This window comes from Oncorhynchus mykiss, chromosome 17 (assembly GCF_057628025.1).
Source record: "Oncorhynchus mykiss isolate SJ-2025 chromosome 17, ASM5762802v1, whole genome shotgun sequence".
Taxonomy (NCBI): domain Eukaryota; kingdom Metazoa; phylum Chordata; class Actinopteri; order Salmoniformes; family Salmonidae; genus Oncorhynchus; species Oncorhynchus mykiss.
In genome coordinates this window covers 64850469-64872743 of record NC_143038.1, presented here as the reverse complement: position 1 = coordinate 64872743, position 22275 = coordinate 64850469, and the positions used below count along the sequence as shown (strand labels likewise).

Below are 22275 nucleotides of genomic sequence, written 5' to 3'. Positions count from 1 at the left end.
GCTTAGGGCCCCCAACCCCATAAAAGTGGCCCATCCCTGATAGAGACTATCAATTTGTTTTGATAAATGGACCGCTCAAGAGTGTGCATTTTCTTCATTGTGACAGGGAATAGTTATTTTGTGTCCAGTCCAGTCCAGACAAGCGCACGATTTGGAGTGTGTCCCCCCACAGACAGCAGCATTCACTAAACCCCTGCCTTCTCAGGGATTCCTTGGTTATTTTATGCACTGAGTGTGTAAGGGGTAGGCTATATTTTCAGTGAGGAAAACAGTGCCTGTCAAACGTCACATGAGGCCGGAAACGATCGCTTCCTGAAATGCTGTTTATAGTCATTGGATCATTTTGTTCTTCGCTACGTTAGTATTGGGTTATTAATTAATTTATGTGTCGGGTTAGGTTATTATTCCCACCGCAATGATAAGTAAAGTAAAAAATGCGATGTCCACGCTGGTGGGAGGAATGATACCCCACGGTCATCACCAGCACCACGGATCCGGGAACGTTCATCACCAGAACTGTCACCAGGACGGTCTGCCTCCACTGTTCCCTTACGGTCGACCCGAGTTTCTGGACCTTACATCGGAGCTTCTTCAATACTCGACAGAACATGCATCTCGACCTGTGCTGACTTTGAAGAGGGACAGCAGGCTTCCCTGGCGGACAGGATACGCAGAGTGAGTGGTTTCTCGACTGGTCATTCATATGCAGTGTTGACAATAAACGCGTTTTAGTGTAGCAGTAGAGAACGCAATTAACGGTGTGTGGCGAATACGGACACGGTGTTGCTATTGCAAATTCACCAAATAGCACACAGCCTTCTGCTGCTGCTGAAACTGATGCTGTAGCAGCCACTGTCTGGTTACTATGAAACAGTGTAACACACAATGAACTGCTACAGATGTTGCAGTTCAATATTTTTGGGGATCTTGTGATTAATAGGATCTCGCAAAATGTAGGATAAACAAAAACGTAGTCTATGATCATTTGTGCACGTCAATAATGATTTATTATAAACCGTTTCTTTCTTAATTGGACAACAAATAATATAAATCTTGAAGGATATGGATGGACTGTGTACTACTATACTACTTGAACTTGTCAAAATACGTTTGGTCTCTTTCATAAAGATTCAATAATTCGCATAGTTCAGTTTTTTTTTCACGGTTCTTTTGCTTTAGTTTTGCAATGACTTTGCCAGTACATGGCCAGACGAACCAAATCTTGGGCCTTGGAAAGGGCCTTTGGCATCGGAGAGAAAATGTTACTCTTTTCATCAAATTTCCTGCAATTCTGCACATTACAAGAGTACAAGAAATAGGGAGTTGAAAAATGTATAATTGGTGGAGTACTGTGGATACCTGTAAACCTCCCAGGCCCATGTTGCCCAGGGTGAAGAACATAAATTGTAGAAGAATAATGTTACATTGTATTGTATTACACCCTCTAAATGTTATTTATCCACAGATCCCTTGGCCACAATGTGTTTAATCTTTTGTAGGGCTAGGCGATATGGACAAAATATTTTTCACATTTGTGATGGTATTTGACATTATTTTATGTTTTTGAATAATAAAAGTTCAAAATCGTTTTTATAAGTAGTTCATGACCCCAGGGTGGCAACAGTTAAATTATAAGTGATTTTAGCCATTCTGATTGTTTTATACTGTTCAATCCAACTTCAACCCAAATACATTTTCAGCATTTTCATCAATGTCTGCATTTCCTGCACTTGTTATAATTTCCACACGGTGCCACACAGGGCTGTGTGATGTGGGTAGAAAAAGCTAGGCCTAATTCATTGTTGAACTGTTAAAATCATGGAAATAGAATGATTATTTTAATTCTATAGTTGGAATATAGTGGGCAGCACTTTGAATACAGTGTTGTTTGATGAAAAAGCCAGGGAGGAATTTTTGTGTTGCTCAGTGTTTCCCAGGGGACCCTAATTAGATGTTACATGACATGTTTTCTCTTCATGTAGCTAGCTTGTTTTTGCATTGTCAAGAACCAGCACGTAAGCATTTTGTTGGAAGGTGTATACCCAGGACTCTGAAGTGCTTCCAATTTGGTGGCACATGCGACTTAAAATGTTGCTGTGCGACCACTACTTTTATTTTGGGAGCACCCAAAAAATGATCCAATAAAGAACAAAATGTGTAACAAAAACACTCCTCTCTTCACTGCTCAAGCAAGACAGGCTGATACATTGTTTACCAATCATAACCAATCACAATGCTACAAATGTTCTGTTTTGTATATTACATTTGTTTGTCCAAAACGAATCACCTATGTAAATATGTTTGCAGTTTGTTGTTGCACTTTTCAATACAATTATTAAAAGTTATTTGAATTATTTTGTCTTGCCCACTCTCTAGTGATGTGTTCTACATCATCAAAGTATCAACTGATGACAATTAAGAATGATAGGACAGTCATTTGCATTAAAAAATAAATAAATGCAATCTGGTGCTCCAATATTTTGTCTGGTGCTTCTTACTTTTTAAAGTTAGGAGCACCTGTGCTACCAATGAAAAAAGTTAATTTAGAGCCGTGTATACCATGTGTGTCCCATACATACAACTAATAAAACATGAAACTAGCTAGCGCTAGCTAACATATTCATGCTTCCACTATAGACCTTTATAATTCATAAAGGTAATGTTGACTGGCATATATTATCTCACACAAACAAAACATACAGCATAAGCTCTCCTAAGCCTGTGTTAACCTCAGACCTTATTTTCAGCATTTATCCCCATTAATTTCCCCCCATAGGAATGGCTGAAAAAAACAAAGGTAACTTATTTCCAGCTTTTAGGACTACAAGCTGGCGAGCTCTATTCCTCTCTGATTTAAAATATACCGTTGCACAAACAACATGCTGATCTAGACCTACACCAGCACAAATACCAGGCTGTATTAGCTAGCTACCTTTGCCCGGACTCTTTGTACATTTAGCTAGCTTGATAGCCAGCTAACTAGCGATTAGCATTTATCAGCCAACACAATTTATTTTAGTCACAACTTACTAAGAAAAGACAAACTAACTGTTTGCAGACAGTTAGATACACAAACTAATAGTGTAATTATAGAACACTTGTGGATTTATATTAAGATGCAAAGTGGAAATCTGCATCGTTGTCACCAACATTTTGTTGCATCTGACCGTGCAGACAGAGTGAATGGCACGGCTTGAGTAACAAGAGGCAAGGCTTGGTGTCGGAAACGCATGGGGAAGCGGCATGCAGGACGAGAGGGAGAGAGATGACTCAAGTAGCAAACAGAGAAAACTATAAAAACAGTTATTACACGCGCCATAGTGGCATATCACATTTAACAAACCAAACATTGAAATACCATTATAGAAGGTAAAGTTAAATCCAAAACTGGTCCTTGCATCAATACCGATATATAGTAAAATATGGTTTACTGCCCAGCCCTAATCTGTTGTTGTTAGTAATAGTCATTAAAAAAAATGTAAATATACTATTTGCTAATTAAGTACAATAGGTTTTTCAACCACTCCACAAATTTCTTGTTAACAAACTATGGTTTTGGCAAGTCGGTTAGGGCATCTACTTTGTGCATGACACAAGTCATTTTTACAACAATTGTTTACAGACAGATTATTTCACTTATAATTCACTGTATCACAATTCCAGTGGGTCAGAAGTTTACATACACTAAGTTGACTGTGCCTTTAAACAGCTTGGAAAATTCCAGAAAATTATGTCATGGCTTTAGAAGCTTCTGATAGGCCAATTGACATCATTTGAGTCAATTGGAGGTGTACCTGTGGATGTATTTCAAGGCCTACCTTCAAACTCAGTGCCCCTTTGCTTGACATTATGGGAAAATCAAAAGAACTCAGCCAAGCCATCAGAAAATAAATTGTAGACCTCAACAAGTCTGGTTCATCCTTGGGAGCAATTTCTAAATGCCTGAAAGTACCATGTTCATCTATACAAACCACGCAGCCCTCATACCGCTCAGGAAGGAGATGCGTTCTGTCTCCTAGAGATGAACATACTTTGGTGTGAAAAGTGCAAATCAATCCCAGAACAACAGTAAATGACCTTGTAAGATGCTGGAGGAAACAGGTATAAAAGTCTATATCCACAGTAAAACGGGTCCCATATCGACATAACCTGAGAGGCCGCTCCGCAAGGAAGAAGCCACTGCTCCAAAACCGCCCTAAAAAAGCCAGACTACGGTTTGCAACTGCACATGAGGACATAGATTGTACTTTTTGGAGAAATGTCCTCTGGTCTGATGAAACCAAAATAGAACTGTTTGGCCATAATGACCATCGTTATGTTTGGAGGAAAAATGGGGAGGCTTGCAAGCCGAAGAACACCATCCCAACTGTGAAGCACGGGGTTGGCAGCTTCATGTTGTGGGGGTGCTTTGCTGCAGGAGGGACTGCTGCACTTCCCAACATAGATGGCAACATGATCAAGCAAAATGATGTGGATATTTTGAAGCAACATCTCATGACATCAGTCAGGAAGTTAAAGTTTGGTCGCAAATTGATCTTCCAAATGGACAATGACCCCAAGCATACTTCCAAAGTTGTGGCAAAATGTCTTAAGGACAACAGAGTCAAGGTATTGGAGTGGCCATCACAAAGCCCTGACCTCAATCCTATAGAAAATGTGTGGGCAGAACTGAAAAAGCGTGTGTGAGCAAGGAGGCCTACAAACCTGACTCAGTTACACCAGCTCTGTCAGGAGGAATGGGCCAAAATTCATCCAACATATTGTGGGAAGCTTGTAGAATGCTACCCAAAACATTTGACCCAAGTTAAACAATTTAAAGACAATACTTACTACCAAATACTGATTGAGTGTATGTAAACTTCTGACCCACTGGGAATGTGATGAAAGAAATTAAAGCTGAAATAAATCATCCCTCTACTATTATTCTGACATTTCACATACTTAAAATAAAGTGGTGATCCTAAATGACCTAAGACAGGGAATTTTTATTTTTATTAAATGTCAGGAATTGTGAAAAACTGAGTTTTAATGTATTTGGCTAAGGTGTATGTAAACTTCTGACTTGAACTGCACATAGATTGGATGTATTATTTCATCAAACTGCAACAGCTAAATTAGTGGCATTAAAAGTGTGTATTTAGTTTGACACAGCCATTTTAGAATGGAGAAGAATTTAGCTGCTCCCTCTGTACCGATGATCATTACTAAGTCCATATATAACCTCCATGCTGTTTTTTAAAGTGCAGTCCAAATCAATCTAGTCAGGACAGGGTGGAAACAATGAGCACACAGTGAAGATGGACTATGGACGCTCCAGCTGGTCAAACTTAACAATGTAAGTTCAGATGTGGTCATTTTGATATCAGAATTTGCATCCAGTCACAATTATTTTCTGTCCTCTACATTAATGACCTCGTCTTCACTACGGTCAGGACAGCAGACTAAAGAACAATCTCTTCAGACTGAAAGCACTCTGGCCTCCAGCAACTTTAGACTCCAGAGAGTCCCTCCCCTCCCATCTCCTCCGGCTCCTGACACTTACTATATCTTTGTCTTACTTAGATCCCTTATGGAATGGCACGTAACCATGTCACACAGACTACTGTGGTTTCTGCCTTTGGATTTGATGCATGTTATGCAATTGTTAATGGCCCCTCATTTGAATGCACTTATTGTAAGTCGCTCTGGATAAGAGCGTTTGCTAAATGATAATGTCAATGTAATCTCCTCGTGGCATCAGTTGACAGATCCTTCACTGATTCACTGAGTGAGGCTGAGATAAATGTTAAACAGCACGACTGTGGCCAGTGTGCTGATGTTCATCATTGCAGTACAGTTGATTATATTGTTAAATTTTGACACCTATGGCAAACCAGACAACTACCAATGCTTTTCCAGCCTTGGAAATGTTTGGAGCCATTATATTGCATACTGTGTCAATATTTTCACATTGGGTGCATACCCAGAGTGCATTCACACACAACACTTCCTCAAAGCAGTTGCCTCACAGTATAAACAATTAGCAAACAACAGATCTGTGATCTGTCTGTGAAAGCTTTTAGGTGGGAACAGAGAGTCACAGTAAGGCTTACTGTACAGGAATTCAAAGGACGTCTCTAGCTTTTTTCAAAGTTGGCATGCTGGAGCTCAGAAGCCTTTTGAATTACTCATACAGTAGCAATCCATCTCAGTGAGCTTGGCATCAATTATCTGTAACCCGGAACTACCTTCCATTACATTCCACTTTAAAAGCCTCCAGTCAAATTATATTAGAAGCTGTCACGCCCTGACCTTAGAGCTTTTAATGTCTCTATTTTGGTTTGGTCAGGGTGTGATTTGGGTGGGCATTCTATGTTCCTTTTTCTATGTTTTTGTATTTCTTTGTTTGGCCGGGTATGGTTCTCAATCAGGGACAACTGTCTATCGTTGTCTCTGATTGGGAACCATACTTAGGTAGCTTTTCCCACAGGGTTTTTGTGGGTAGTTAATTTCTGTTTAGTGTTTGCACCGTACAGTACTGTTTTGGTTATGCTCTTGTTTATTTTTGTTATCGTGTTCAGTTTTAATAAAGAAAGCATGAACACTTACCACTCTGCGCTTTGGTCCGATGATTCCTCATCTTGCGACGACGAATATCGTTACAGAAGCACAATTTACAAATCGCCCAACAAGTCTGTGAACACTGCCTAAAACAAAAAGGCTGTGAACACTGCCTAAACCAAATAGTCTGTGAACACTGCCTAAAACAAATAGGCTGTGAACACTACCTAAACAAGACCTCAAAGTCTAAATGTTTGTGTGTTTACTTTTCAGATGTTTCTACCTGTAAACTACTTTTGAAAGTTCAATCGTTATATATACTGAACAAAAATATAAATGCAACATGTAAAATGTTGGTCTCATGTTTTATTAGCTGAAATAAATAATCCCAGAAATGTTCCATACTCACAAAGCTTATTTCTCTCAAATTCTGTGCATGAACATCTTTACGTCCCTGTATGTGAGCATTTAAACTTTCCCAATATAATCCATTAGTGTTACATATCAAGATGCTGATTAAATATCATGATCATTACTCAGGTTCACCTTGTGCTGGGGACAATTTAAAATGTGCCGTTTTGTCACACAACACAATGCCACAGATGGCTCAAGTTTTGAGGGAGCGTGCAATTGGCATGCTGACTGCAGGAATGTCCACCAGAGCTGTTGCCAGAGAATGTAATGTTAATTTATCTACCATAAGCTGCCTCCAACGTCGTATTAGAGAATAAGACAGTGCTTCACAACCACAGAAACCGTGTAACCACGCCAGCCCAGGCCCTCCACATTCGGCTATGCCCACCCCTGACTGCGCCCCTGCCCAGTCATGTAAAATACATAGATTAGGGCCTAATGAATTTATTTAAATTGACTGATTTCCTTATTTGAATTGTAACTCAGTAACATCTTTGAAATTGTTTCATGTTGCATGCATGTTTTTGTTCAGTATATAATTATAGAACCTTGTAAGTACAAGGTTTTGACTATTCTATTACCATATTTCCGCTCAATATATTTTATACCACCCTCCTTATCTCATTCTCAGTGTAATAGAGCGAACAGTTTACCACCTCCAAATGTAATATCAGATCAACTATCACGTGTTCATAAGATAATACATCAACTTGAATAAACTGTTTTACTACTATATTTTCTTCTGAGAACTTGAATAGTTTGAGAAGTTTGGAGGCCATTGTCATGCAGGTCCTCCTACACTACAACAACTCACTGCATGCTTGAGGAACTGTGACAGGAAACCACAGGCACCTCAGGCAGGAAGAGATCATCTTGACTTCTGGTGATAAACTTGTATGGCTTTCTTAGAAAACTGATTATGAATTAAGTTAGAATCAGAGTTATTTTGACCACCAAGTTCACTTTGTTAATGAAATGTGACTCTTTCTCATTTTTGTCATGAGATGAAGTCAAACATGAGGCAGTGCAATGGTTAATAACCTCTCCCTCAATGTAACAAAATGAAGGAGCTGATCTTGAACTTCAGGAAGTAGCAGAGAGAGCATTCTCCCATCCACATCAACAGGGCCGCCCGCAGTGGAGCTGGTGAAAAGCTTTAAGTTCCTCAGCATGCACATCACTGACGACCTAAAATGGTCCATTCACACAGCCAGTGTGGTGAAGAAGGCGCAACTGTGCCTCTTCAGCCTCAGGAGGCTGAAGATATTTGGCTTGGCCCCTAAGACCCACACAAACTTCTACAGATGCACAATTGAGAGTATCCTGTCGGGCTGTATCACCGCCTAGTACAGAAATTGCAATGTCCACAGCCGCAGGGCTCTCCAGAGGGTGGCGCGGTCTGCCCAACGCATCACCGGGGCACACTGCCTGCCCTCCAGTACCCGGTGTCACAGGTAGGCTAAGAAGATCATCAAGGACATCAGCCACCCAAGCCATGACCTGTTCACCACACTACCATCTAGAAGGAGTAGACAGTGCAGTTTTATCAAAGCTTGGACCGAGAGACTGAAAAACAGCTTCTATCTCCAGGCCATCTGACTGTTAAATAGTCACCACTAGTTGGCTTCTGCCCAGTACTCTGCCCTTAACTTCAGTCACTGTTACTAGCATGCTACCACCCGTACTCAACCCTGCTGCACCTTAGTCAATGTTACTACTTGGCTACCACCTGTACTCAATCCTGCTGCACCTCAGTCACGGTTACTAGCTGGCTACCACCCGTACCAAGCCTGCTGCACCTTAGAGAATGTTACTAGCTGGCTACCACCCGTACCAAGCCTGCTGCACCTTAGAGAATGTTACTAGCTGGCTACCACCCGTACCCAATCATGCTGCACCTTAGTCACTGTTACTAGCTGGCTACCACCCGTACTCAACCCTGCTGCACCTTAGTCACTGTTACTAGCTGGCTACCACCCGTACTCATCCTGCTGCACCTTAGAGACTGTTACTAGCTGGCTACCACCCGTACTCAACCCTGCTGCACCTAAGTCACTGTTACTAGCTGGCTACCACCCGTACTCAACCCTGCTGCACCTTAGAGACTGTTACTAGTTGGCTACCACCCGTACTCAACCCTGCTGCACCTTAGAGACTGTTGCCCTATATACATAATCATTGAACACTGGTCACTTTAATGATGTTTATATATACTGTTTTACCCACTTCATATGTATATACTGTATTCTAGTCAAGGATCATCCAATATAACTACTGCTGTACACACCTTTTCTATTCATATACTGTCAATACTGTCTAAACACACCATCATACACATATATATTTATATTCCGGTTTCGTGTGTATTGTTTTGTATTGTTAGGTATTACTGCACTGTTGGAGCTAGAAACACAAGCATTTTGCCGCACCTGCGTCTAACATCTGCAAATATGTGTGCGCAACCAATAACATTTGATTTGATTTGATTCAATGAATTGTAATCATCATCACTGTGGTTTGTGATGTATGCTAAATTCTCTTGAGAGGATGAATTATACAACAAATTTACAGTATGTCATCATTACTTAGAAAAAAGGAATGAACGATTTTCATCAGCAACAAAATAACTTACCCAACTGATGAGGAAGTTGGTAGAACTGGAGGCTTCCTCTTTTGAAGGTCTCCTACGTGAGTTAGCAAACAGATGTTCTTCTGTTTAATGCAGACAAAGTATTTCAGTCACATGTTTACAATGACTGAAACTGTGCCTTGATGGGAAAATATGTCACAAATTGAGTAGAACGTGATCTTCATTGTTTTGTTTTTGTACATCATGAAGACCAGGGAATGACTGGCTTGCACTTTAATGGACTCACTGAAATGAATGTCTATTTACTCGTAGGCATACAGTACATTCCTTGGTTGCCAGATTAGTTATAATGAAATAGATATTGCATATGTGACATACAAAATAAATCCCATGAATGGTGAGATGTAAAATGTTTGTGAACATTTTGTAAAAGCTGCAAGCTCGAAACAAAGGACTGGACTTTGGCATCCAGCAGGCAAAAAAACCAAGGCCTCTCTAACCCAATGTATGATATTGACAAACCAGTTGCTGTAAACAATTATTTATATAATGCACTAGATGACTGATAGGGGGTGCTGTGTTGAAGCCACCGTGAATATATCGGCACTCCTCCAACATTGTAAAAAATACAGAAATGCATTTATTCATGTAGTTTTTGGCCACATTTACTCTACTACAGACACTTCAGTGCATACTTTATATTATGTGAGCTAAACATAAACATTTAATAAATGTAAAATATTAAAACATCCTTAAAGTATAATTGTTTGAGATCTTTTAAGATTGCTAATGTTACTGTCCCCTCTACAACAAAAAAATACTTAAACATTTGAAACATGTAAATGAAATACTGAAGAATTTCATTCATTCCTATGGAGGACTGCTCCCGAGTGGAGCAGCGGTCTAAGGCACTGCATTGCTGGATCCCTGGTTCAAATCCAGGCTGTATCACATCCGGCTGTGATTGGGAGTCACATAGGGCGGTACACAATTGGCCCAGATTTGTCTGGGTTTGGCCGGGGTCAGGTTGCCATTGTAAATAAGAATTTGTTCTTAACTGACTTGCCTAGTTAAATAAAAGTGTCTATGTCTGACTGGTGACTTCAAAGCCTCTCAATGTCCAATACGTAGCATCATCAATCCAGGGTTTATATACATCATTGGTTGTAAAACATGGAACAACATGACCTGGCCTCAAAGTTGACATGACCCCGATGACTTGTAATTCATGTCCCTGTCATCAGGACTAATGCTCCCCTGGCCACTACTCTACGGTGCCAGCTTACTGATTACAAACTGGATGGCTTTTTATAATCATGATTTGGGCAGCCATTGCTGTTTCTACCTCATATTAGAACACTGATATCAGAACATCAAACCAAAAAAGGATCATTTCCCTCTACCTGTTTCCCTCTACCTGCATTTATTTTGCCAAATTTGACATAGCCCTTTTGCCACCTTTATATAGCAAGACATTTGCTTAAAGGTGTACTATGCAAAAATCAATCTGCCATTTCCTGATTGCTAAAATTCTAATAATTTGCATAATTTCAGTTTGTGACAAAACAAGCAAGTATATTTTCCATAACCAAAAATATTGGAGTTTCAGCTGTTGAAACCTAGTGTACAAAACCGAAAGTAAAAGACGCAAAAACTAAACTTAAGAACAGGAAGCATAGAAATAGCGCACATAGAACAGATTTACCGCTTCTTAGACTTGCTTTCAATGAGAATGGCAGAGCTATAACACACATTTCTATGTGAATTTGGTCAGGTCACCCAAAAAGTGACATATTTCAGCTTTAAGAATTATTTCTGAAGGATATGATGTATAGGCTTAACTAAGCTTTTAAAGTTATAACTTGTTTAGTGCAAGACCATTGTGAAAAGGTGAAAGTCAGTATCTTGACTCTGCCCACCATCATCATGATCTAGACAGGTGGCTAATGTACATGATGGACCAGCTTGTAAACCTGTTGGTTAGATATCACCCATCCTCTCAGGTGATGAAATATCTCTCCTCTGTATGACTGGGGTAAGGGCACAGCTGTATAAACGACTCTCTCTTTCTTCACACTACTCCTAGTCCATCATTATTAATAATTTGGTGGGTGCTTCTATTTATTTTACCTTTATTTAACCAGGAAAGTCAGTTAAGAACAAATTCTTATTTTCAATGACGGCCTAGGAACAGTGGATTAACTGCCTGTTCAGGGGCAAAATGAGAGATTTGTACCTTGTCAGCTCAGGGGTTTGAACTTGCAACCTTCCGGTTACTAGTCCAACACTCTAACCACTAGGCTACCCTGCAGCCCCTTATATTTGTCCTATTTCACAGATGTACAAATGTGTATTGGATATGTGTTTTTTTGTGTAATCTAACTCTCCCTGAGACACCCACTGAGAGTGGAGTCACGACCAGGATCTGCCATTATCAATGGCGACCATCGACAGAGTTTTCACCTTGTCGGCTCAGGGATTTGAACTAGCGACCTTTCAGTTACTGGCCCAATGGTCTATCTGCTAGGCCACCTCTGTAATAGTTAGGGACACTTTAAGGATTATGCTCCAATTTGTGCAATACATTTTCACAATACCATCCGGCTAAATCCCATGGTTCTAAATACCGCTAATTGAATCTGAAAAGGCTATAAAAGTGGCTTGACCCTGTTGGATCCTCGCACCGAAGTGGCAGAGAATCATCATTTCTCAGCTTTAACGGTACAACAGGGGTGAAACCTTTTGGCAGCCCCTCTCCTGAATCACAAAGCCCTAAGGATAATGGCTTTGTAATGTAATGCATGACTTCATTCCATTTCAGTGTCCTGAAAAGTGTAAACATTGCAGTGATCTGAGGTGAAGGGAGAGAGCTGGAAACTGTCCTCTGTGGCCAAATATTCTTAAAGGGGCTATACTGTATCTGATACATGTGAATGGATAGTATGATATTAACTATGGTAGTAGTATACAAGTATGAGTTAAAAAACACTCCACCTCTGCTCAGACTACTGCAGTGTCTACTCCCACATACTGCAAGCACAGTCACATGCCCACTGAGCCCCATTCCGCTGAGATGGTCAGAATATGAAGTCATGCTGCACAAAGCCATTATCGTTAAGCAGCATAGGACAGTAATGAAAACACTTAATCCCAGTCCTACAGCACTATCTGTTCCACTTTATGTTTTTACATAGATCATAACATTACTATCTCACCATGACAAATGCCACCATGCCACGCTGATAGGCTCTCATTAGTGATTTATCTGAGATGCACCTTGGTTGGGTGATTTGCCTATCCAGCTCCTGAACCAATGAGACGTGTATGTATTTTCTCATGGATTTATAATATCCCCATACCTTCTTTACCACCATCCCACCCTCCCCAGGACCATCAATGCTGGGAAGAGCATGCTAAATGAGGACCAAGCGTCCTGTGAGCTGCTCTACTTGAAGAAGCTGAGCGACAAAAAACAGAGCAACTCCACGCTGCTGGATGACAATGGGGTGAGACTACCTGAAGTCATAGAATGTTGAGCATTAGTTCTAGTAATTCTGATTATATTAGTAGACGGCCCATAAACTAGGCCTACAGCACTACAATAGGAGAGTAGGCCAAGCATGCACGCATCCTGGTCAAATGTCTGCATTCTATGTACTACTGCCTCTATAGTGAAGGTTGGACCCTTGGTGACATACTACAGCAAGGTTCACCCAGGTCTCTCTCTAAAACAAACATGTCTGTTTAAATGTCTCCAGTCCAAACTTTGAAGAACCAGACGGCATTGGGTGGCTGGGGATTCGGTTTTTTTCCTGGCAAAGCAAAGACAATCTCCTTAAGACTGACCGATGTATGCTACTGTATTTAGAAACAGCTTTGTGTGGGTCCGTAGAGCAGCTAACCGCCCCTAGCACACAAAGCCAAAAACCCACTCACTAAGAGATGGCTCCATAATCTCTCAAATGTATTTACACAGCAGAGTGTATAGCAGTCGATGCAGTGCTGTTCAAAGGGTTGTGTCATGTCGGGTCAATCGCTCCCGTCCTTCTGCTGGCCTCCCAACCCCCTCCTCTATTCTCCTTGTTCCCCCTCTGTCCCTCCCATTAATTAATTACATAATTGCTTCGTGTGCCCCTCCTCCTCTAGTCCAGTAAGAGGTTAACAGAGTTCCATGCTGCTGTCCATTCTGTGCACTGGGCTCTTAGATATGTCCTAACCGTCTGAACATACACTACTACACTATACTTAACACTATTACTTCTTGGCATAGGAGCAAAAGAAGATGGTGAGAAGTAAGATTCACTGGTTTGGTGGAAATCTAGTTAGTGGGATTTACCGGCATAAAGAAATCCTGTGGAAGGGAATATAATCAAGTGGGATATTCACTGTCACTGCTGTCATTGTGAACATATTTACTATGATGTGGTGTCATGAAGTTAGAATTATTTTCTGACAGAAATGTCCACACTGGAAATCCTTTAGGCATTCACTGAGCTTGTAATTCTCATTGAGTTAAAATCTTGCAAGAGACTTGTTAGAGAGACCCATGTGGCCAATGTTATTTTTTCAGGCTATTTATCTCCTTTCTTACTGTCAGACTAATTGTATTGATATGTCTAAATGCATGTTTGATATGATTTGATCTTTATTTGACTTAAACGTTTTCCAGGATGGGACAGGAATCCCTCTGCAGTATTGGGGCATGTTTGACGGCCACGCCGGCTCAGGGTGTGCCATCATGGCGTCCAAACTCCTCCATCGCCTTATCAGAGACAGACTGGAGGACATTTCCCACCTGCTGGAGAACCCCTCTGCGGCGCTCCCTATCTGCCTGGCCAATAATGGCAGCCCCTACCAGGGGGCGGTGAAGAAGGGGGCGAATGCCACCCAGGACCCAGAGAAACCTGACGCCATCTCTGATCCCTCCATCCGCTTCCACATGGAGAAGGCTGTCAGTCTGGAGAGTCTGATCATGGGTGTCATAGAAAACGCCTTCAAACAGATGGTAAGACACAGGTGTACGCTCACAGCATATCACCCTACTTTGTGAAATAGCGCTCTACTAGTCTCGCGAGACCATTCTTCCAAATCTCCTCTCAGCGAAGCCTGGGCATCTGAGGCTAGTGTTTTACCACATTAGAGACGAGATACAGTAGCTAGTGAGCAAAATGGGTTTCACAGAATTCACTGATTATTTATCTTTTGGTAGTCGTTATCTCTCAAGTTAAGTATAACCTCTTTAATGCAATAAGTGCTACTGACTTCATTCTGCAAGCCATTGAATGAATGACCTTTAGTTTTCTGTTCCTGTTCTGTTGATTACAGGATGAACTGATAGAGAAAGAGAAGATGTCCTATACCATCTCTGGTGGTTGTTGTGCCTTGGCTGCCATTCATTTGATGGGGAAGCTCTACGTTGCCAATGCAGGAGACAGCAGGTAGGTCAACAGATCAAACTGATAGCAGCAGGATGCGTAATGGCTAATGACTGATGTATTGCAGGCCTGCTTGTTGTACACATTCAACTCAATGTATTTGATTTCAGTCACTCAATGCAGAGTTGAATGTTTGAAAGTTTAAAGGAAGTGATAACATGATGCCCATAGCCATTGATTCGAAGAGGTTTCCTTTGGTCATGCTCATAATAATGTCACACAGCAGTTTTTTCGACCTCTGTTGGCCACTCTTTGTACTGCAACACCATTCATCGTGAACCGTAAGCTCCTGGTAGAACTTGCCCATAGGCACAGTTCTAGGATCAGTATACTGTTTGTCAATCTTAGTCTAAACCGACCTTAGATCAGTGTCTAGGGGCAATAATCATCCAGTAACATCCCTGGACTTCATGCTGTGTCATCCCTCTTAACACCACATTATCTGTCTTGAGGGTCCTCCTAATATGGGGTCACATTATGGTGTCTGTCTTTGTCATCATACAGTATGTCATTGTCCCTCCCACAGAAATAGAATCATGATTCATTCTACTTTGGTTCTTCCTCTGTCTCTACAGAGCCATCATCATCCGTAACGGTGAGGTCATCCCCATGTCCAACGAGTTCACGCCAGAGTCTGAGAGGCAGCGCCTGCAGTATCTGGTGAGGACGGGATTAATACATGTATTTATTTATTACTTATTTAAATGGGAGATTCACTCATGAATTAAAGTGTGTCAGATGTTTTCAGACTTTACAAGCCAATCAGGGTTGGGGTCTATTCCATTTAAAATCCAGACAATTCAGGAAGTAAACTGAAATTCCAATTCCAACTCCAATTCACTTCAGTGCTATCCAATGTGGAAAATGTGGAATTGGAATTTGGTTGACTTTCTGAATTGACTGGAATTTACCACAACTCTGATGATTATTGCTCTATTCACATCTTAAAAATATATGAAATCAATGAGCCATTTTGTCACAAGACAAGTCAATTTGACATGACAGTTTGTCATGTAAAGTTTTGTCACTGTTTTCTCTGCTCTGTGTGTCCCTGCAGGGCTTCCTGAGACCGGAGCTGCTTGGGAACGAATTCACGCCCATGGAGTTCCCTCGCAGGATCCAGTACAGGGAGCTGGGCAGGAAGATGCTCTTCAGGGACCACACAATGAACGGCTGGTAAATGACAGCTGTGGTCGAACATGTGTGTTACTTTTCAGGCCATTGTAATTTTTATGATTAGGGCCAGGAGTTTTTACAGAACATAACCTGACCAGGAAAATAATCTACTTGTTGAAAGAATAGAATCGCTAATCCCTAACCCGTAATCCTATTTGTTGCAGGGCTTACAAAACCATCGTAGAAGACGACCTCAAGTTCCCACTCATATATGGAGAGGGCAAAAAGGTGAAACTGGGTACTGGGTACTGGTGGACATCAGATGTATGGTGCTGTAAGGTCTACCATGGGTAGGTTTACATTAGATATATGGTGCTGTAAGGTCTACCATGGGTAGGTTTACATTAGATATATGGTGCTGTAAGGTCTACCATGGGTAGGTTTACATTAGATATATGGTGCTATAAGGTCTACCATGGGTAGGTTTACATTAGATATATGGTGCTGTAAGGTCTACCATGGGTAGGTTTACATTAGATATATGGTGCTGTAAGGTCTACCATGGGTAGGTTTACATTAGATATATGGTGCTGTAAGGTCTACCATGGGTAGGTTTACATTAGATATATGGTGCTGTAAGGTCTACCATGGGTAGGTTTACATTAGATATATGGTGCTGTAAGGTCTACCATGGGTAGGTTTACATTAGATATATGGTGCTGTAAGTTCTACCATGGGTAGGAGACAGTAGGTATATGGTGCTGTAAGGTCTACCATGGGTAGGTTTACATTAGATATATGGTGCTGTAAGGTCTACCATGGGTAGGAGACAGTAGGTATATGGTGCTGTAAGGTCTACCATGGGTAGGTTTACATTAGATATATGGTGCTGTAAGGTCTACCATGGGTAGGTTTACATTAGATATATGGTGCTGTAAGGTCTACCATGGGTAGGAGACAGTAGGTATATGGTGCTGTAAGGTCCACCTTACTGTAGGTAGAGCCACATTATTTTTCCTGACCAAGTCATGGGACATTGGATTGGCTGTACATTAAAGTATAGCTGGGTCTTCAAACACATGTAGAGTTGCGGTTATCCTCCCGCCCTCGTCATGTTTCCCTGAAAGGAATAATGCTTAGCTGCTTAGCTTAATTGTCCCCCACGATGAAATCGGGGAGGGAACTGTGAATCTGTCTCCGTTCGTTCGTATGTTCGTCACACACGATGTCTCAGACAGCAATGGTCCAATTTTGACTAAACTTGGGTGAATGATGCGTCTTGCCATAAAGATCTGGCATTTACAAAATTACACAGATTGGCCCAAGGCGGGAGCTACAGTAATTAACTGAAGTACTGAAATGTGTTAGTCACACGTGACATCTAATTTGGCCCAAGGGGGGCGGCATCATTCGTAGGGGACGACATGTTTACTGTTGCCTTGTTTACGCTGCAGGACAGTTCACCTGCAGGACAGACATAGCAAGATATAATTTTTAGTTGTTCATTCCACTGTATGTGTGGGAGGATTTCATGGTTGTTACTGAACTCTCCCAGTCTTTAGCTGTGTGGTTAAAGATAAATGCTCCTGAGTCACTAATCCTTCATAAGTGGATTTTTCTCAAATTTAAGCATATCCACAGGCACTAACCCACATTATTCACAGTGTGTGTGTGTGTGTGTGTGTGTGTGTGTGTGTGTGTAGGCCCGTGTCATGGCCACCATTGGGGTAACACGTGGCCTAGGGGATCATGACCTGAAGGTGTACAACTCCAACATCTACATCAAGCCCTTTCTCTCCTGCTGCCCAGAGGTGAATAAGAGATGGTATGCTGTTTGTGTCTAGGACCATTTATCTCCCACCGTCTGCAAGATCAAGACTTGTCTAGGAGCATCCTAGTGTGTTCCAAATCTTGGCCGACATCTAATGACCTAAGTTTACTTTATTTTGGCTCATCAATCTATGTATTGTCCAGTATTTTATTTATTATCCTGAAAAGCAAAGATATCTGATCCAAATTCATTGATAGATGGGAAGCCTCTATGATTTATCCTATTATTACAGCCGTGTTTAACACTCGACCTGCACTCCTTCCCTCCCGTTTCTCCTCCAGGTGATAGTGTACGACATGTCTGAGTACGAGCACAGCCCTGACGACGTGCTGGTGATGGGTACAGATGGGCTGTGGGACGTGACCACGGACAGGGAGGTAGCAGACACAGTTTCAGGCTTCCTGTCCTGCTGCGAGCCCACTAATCCTGTGAGGTGCTGTAATCTCTAGTCTGTAATCTACGCAATATTAGACCTTTGATTAATTATTGAATTCATTAACAAGATGAGGTCTAAGGGTATTCCATAGCGACTGCGTTCGAGATAAGTATCGGGTCAAAGACTGTACCTGCTAGCAGCATGTGTCTCACGTTCAAAGCTACATCCGTAATCGGTAAACGGTTCTGATTGAAGGATCGCTGTTTGCGTCGCCGAGCAGTGAACAATAAACTATTCAATCCAGTTTGTAGATGCTGCCCCCTCTCCAAATCAAAATATAATATGAATGCCAATGTTTTCATTTCTCTCTGCCCGCACACCTGTCTGTGGTTCACACCTGTCTGCGGTTCATAACTGTCTGTGGTTCATACCTGTCTGTGGTTCATACCTGTCTGTGGTTCATAGCTGTCTGTGGATCACACCCGTCTGTGGTTCACACCCGTCTGTGGTTCACACCCGTCTGTGGTTCACACCCGTCTGTGGTTCACACCCGTCTGTGGTTCACACCCGTCTGTGGTTCACAACCGTCTGTGGTTCATACCTATCTGTGGTTCATACCTGTCTGTGGTTCACACCTGTCTGTTGTCAGCTAATGAGTCCCTAAAAACGGACAGGTGCTGCCCCAGGCGAGTAGTAAAGGACACACACAAAGCTAGGACAAAACATTGCTGCATTGCATTTGTAAGATAAATATTAATATCCTTGCAATGTACTTCACTTTTGAGAGGCATTGAACTATGCACTGATTCAGAGATGTCTGAAGGACCACAGGGATGCCAGGCAAGAACAGAGCCAATGAATGGCTCTGAATGAATGGCCAATTCAATTAAGAATATGCCACAGCTATAGGCCTATAGAGGCCAGCTAAAACCTGAAAATGAGTACTGAGTCATATCTGGACTAGGTCAACATAAGATTGGATGGGCCACATTCAGAAACTAACCAAACACAGAGACACATATAACAACATCCTTGGTACTCAGAACTATGAGTGCTTCAATAAATAGCTTGATGTGAATATGGCAATGCCTTATTTATGAACTATAATCTAATAAGTTATTGCGGTAGTGCGAAACGATACCAGGACATGTGGTCATATGGGTAAGAGCCATGCGTGAAGTTCAGCAGTAGCATAACTATGTAAGCACAGTCAACATTGTATGAATAATACTCACTACTCAAACTACGACTAGGCCGTCTCTACTACTTGCGTTACCGAATGCCCATTTCCCTTCTTATTTTGTAAACTCCGCCCAAGGCGGCGGTGCCAGGGAGACAGACCTGAGGCAGAGAATGGCTGGTTGCCTTGTCATGGAAGGATGTGAATCATACTATTACAGTTGCTACCAATTAAAACGGTGTAGATATCACAAGGGGTTGGTGGCACCTTAATTGAGGAGGACTGGCTCGTGGTAATAGGTGGAATGGTATAAACACACATGGTTTCCAGGTGTTTGATGCCATTCCATTGGCTTCGTTCCAGACATTATTATGAGCCCTCCTCCTCTCAGCAGCCTCCACTGGTAAATATTGAATAATCAGGTAGCCTTGAAAAAAAACGACTGAATATTGGTTAGTAAAGGAGGAGTATTTAAATGATATCTCCACTAGAGGCCAGTATCTAGCCTGTACAAATGACTATGGTACTTTTGAAATGGCAATACCTTTTTGACAAACACCTTCACATAACACATAGTTGGGATGCATTGCAAATTCAATTCATGAACATTAAAAAAATACTAATTTCAAATAAATTGCACTTTTCGATGTTTTGACCCCAACTCTTCTCATCCAGATACACGCTGGCTGCCCAGGACCTGTTGATGCGGTCGCGAGGGGTCCTGAAAGAGAGGGGCTGGCGGTTACCCAATGAGAGGCTGGGTTCAGGAGACGACATCACTTGTTATGTGATCCCCTTGGCGGGACCGGCGGGGCCTGCGGGACCGGAGGGGCCCGAGACAGAGACAGAGACATGACAGGCCCTGTCCCACCACCCCGCCAGGAGAGGACTAATTCCCTAGGACCGACCAGTGTCACTCCGTCCCCCCTACCCTAATCTGGGGGAGGGGGAAAGAAAACACCTCTCTTGTAGGGAAGCCTCAGGTTGGAGAGCCGGCGCTAACACATGTTGACCGGCCCATTCCCCTGGCTTCTACAACAACACACTCACCCACCGGGTTCTCCTTATTGTTTATATTTGGTACTCCTGTAACCGGTGTTCAATAACATTACCCGACTGACACATGTCCATGTCTGAAACCTGCTCTTTATGATCGCTACTTAACCAGACATCTGCCCCTGTAGTTTCACATTTGAATCTCTCTAATTGAATGGCTGATCATTTCATCAGGGTTGGTTTGGCCATCATCTTATAGCAGTGCTTGGTTCGCCCTTCTGAGTAAAATCTCCTTATTAGCTTATGTGATTTATGTCATGCTAAATTGGTAAAATAATCACATTTATGGCTTGTGTAGAGCACAGTATGACAGGTGGAGGTAGATGGCCATGCATATTGTTTAACGCAGATAGCGTGACTCTGGTAGCAGTTGAGGGACTAGCCTCAAGTAGGAATGACGCCACTTCTCAGAAGGCATTGGAGCTCTGTGAGAAAATATCTATGTAAGCCCCATGTCAAAGGTCGGGAGATGCGTCTGAAACATGGATGGGGATGAGGAAGACACAGAGAATGAAGAGGGGAAAGTCTGTGACCCGTCCCGTGGCAGTGTTTCAATGTCCAATGTCAAAGCAGCAGTGAATGATTATGAAGATGTGAAACCTGAAGCACTTTAAGACAATCTGTTTGTTTAGTGGTTATGAATTCAATGGCTTTTCTTAAATGATGTATGTTTAGAGATATATTTTTGTTTCTTATTGTTAGTGTTGTCACCAAGAAAGTAGATTGTATTTTTTTGTTTCAGAAAGGACTAAGCTGGAATGAGATGTTCGTGACATTAGTCTGTTGTAATGTAATTCTATCCAACTCAAATATCAGAGTCTTTTGGCATATAGGCGCAATGTCGTTTTGAATTTGAATGAAACAAAGCTTTCTTTCCTCTCAAAGTGATCCTATATAATGTATCGGTTTGAGTATTTTATCCCAGATTTAAAAGATCCACACTTTTATGCTCCAATTAAATCATGCAATGGATGAGAAATCTTCTATATTTTCTGGAGTGACAACTTGTAGTAGAGAATCTGTTTGTCGGTATGTGATCAATTTCACTTGACTGCCTTACTAACACTCGAGGGACATTGTGAGCCAGGGCCTGTATGTTAATATGTTAACTCATTCATATCAAATACTTCATTTCACTCATGTTAAAAGTTTAGAAGAAAAATGTATGCCCTCAAATGTCTTACTTCTCTCTGTAGCCACTAGGTACGTAATCCAGAGCTTTTGAGAACTTTGGTTAAAAACGGTATCATACATGATTGCTTTATTTATAATAAAGAGATACTTTATTCTCTATCCTTTAATACCAAAATAAGAAGTACACTATGTTCCTTACCCATTTCCCCATATCCTTTGAACATACTCCCAGTAATTGTGAACCGTATGTTGAACTAATAAATTGGTAAATTATGGAATAATGCCTAAAGCAGTTAGATAATGTCCATTCAGTCCAGGAATAAACCCTGAATATTTCAGAAATGTGTGCAATCCATTACAATTATACAGAGATCTCTGGCCTCTAAATCTGGAAAGGGAAGGTAAAGGAAAACCATTTTGACTTATTAAATGACTAGGTCACTAGTTTATGTTCATTTTGATGGGTTGCTAATTATAATCATTACTTAGATGTTTAATCCAGATGACAAAAATAAGGAATATTTTGTAGTACTGTAACTATAGGCTATGGAAAATTAAATGACTACCATAAATACAAATCTTGCAACACAGTAAGCCACATAT

The 22275-nt window shown here is 41.4% G+C and overlaps 1 protein-coding gene across 5 annotated transcripts; it reads left to right on the top strand.

Moving 5' to 3' along the window:
• The first annotated feature begins 214 nt into the window (after positions 1–214).
• LOC110494695 (protein phosphatase 1H) lies at positions 215–21847 on the top strand. Of its 5 annotated transcripts, none has more exons than XM_036950749.2 (10): positions 215–675; positions 12933–13050; positions 14214–14549; positions 14870–14982; positions 15555–15639; positions 16037–16155; positions 16320–16383; positions 17799–17906; positions 18208–18359; positions 20158–21847. In XM_036950749.2, the coding sequence occupies exons 1-10, from the start codon at positions 416–418 to the stop codon at positions 20336–20338; spliced, it is 1536 nt and encodes a 511-aa protein (XP_036806644.2). In that variant the 5' UTR covers positions 215–415; the 3' UTR covers positions 20339–21847. The 5 variants fall into 5 exon arrangements, 3 of the variants coding, with proteins under 3 accessions (XP_036806644.2, XP_036806646.2, XP_090062438.1); XR_016488077.1 differs by having other exon boundaries at positions 259–675; positions 17799–17920; positions 18208–18303; XR_016488076.1 differs by having other exon boundaries at positions 259–675; positions 17799–17920.
• Positions 21848–22275: the final 428 nt, after the last annotated feature.

Coding starts and splice junctions, on each gene's coding strand:
- LOC110494695 (XM_036950749.2), top strand. CDS start 416: ATGATAAGTAAAGTAAAAAATGCGATGTCCACGCTGGTGGGAGGAATG. Junction 676..12,932: donor TGGCGGACAGGATACGCAGA/GTGAGTGGTTTC, acceptor CACCCTCCCCAG/GACCATCAATGCTGGGAAGA. Junction 14,550..14,869: donor AAAACGCCTTCAAACAGATG/GTAAGACACAGG, acceptor TGTTGATTACAG/GATGAACTGATAGAGAAAGA.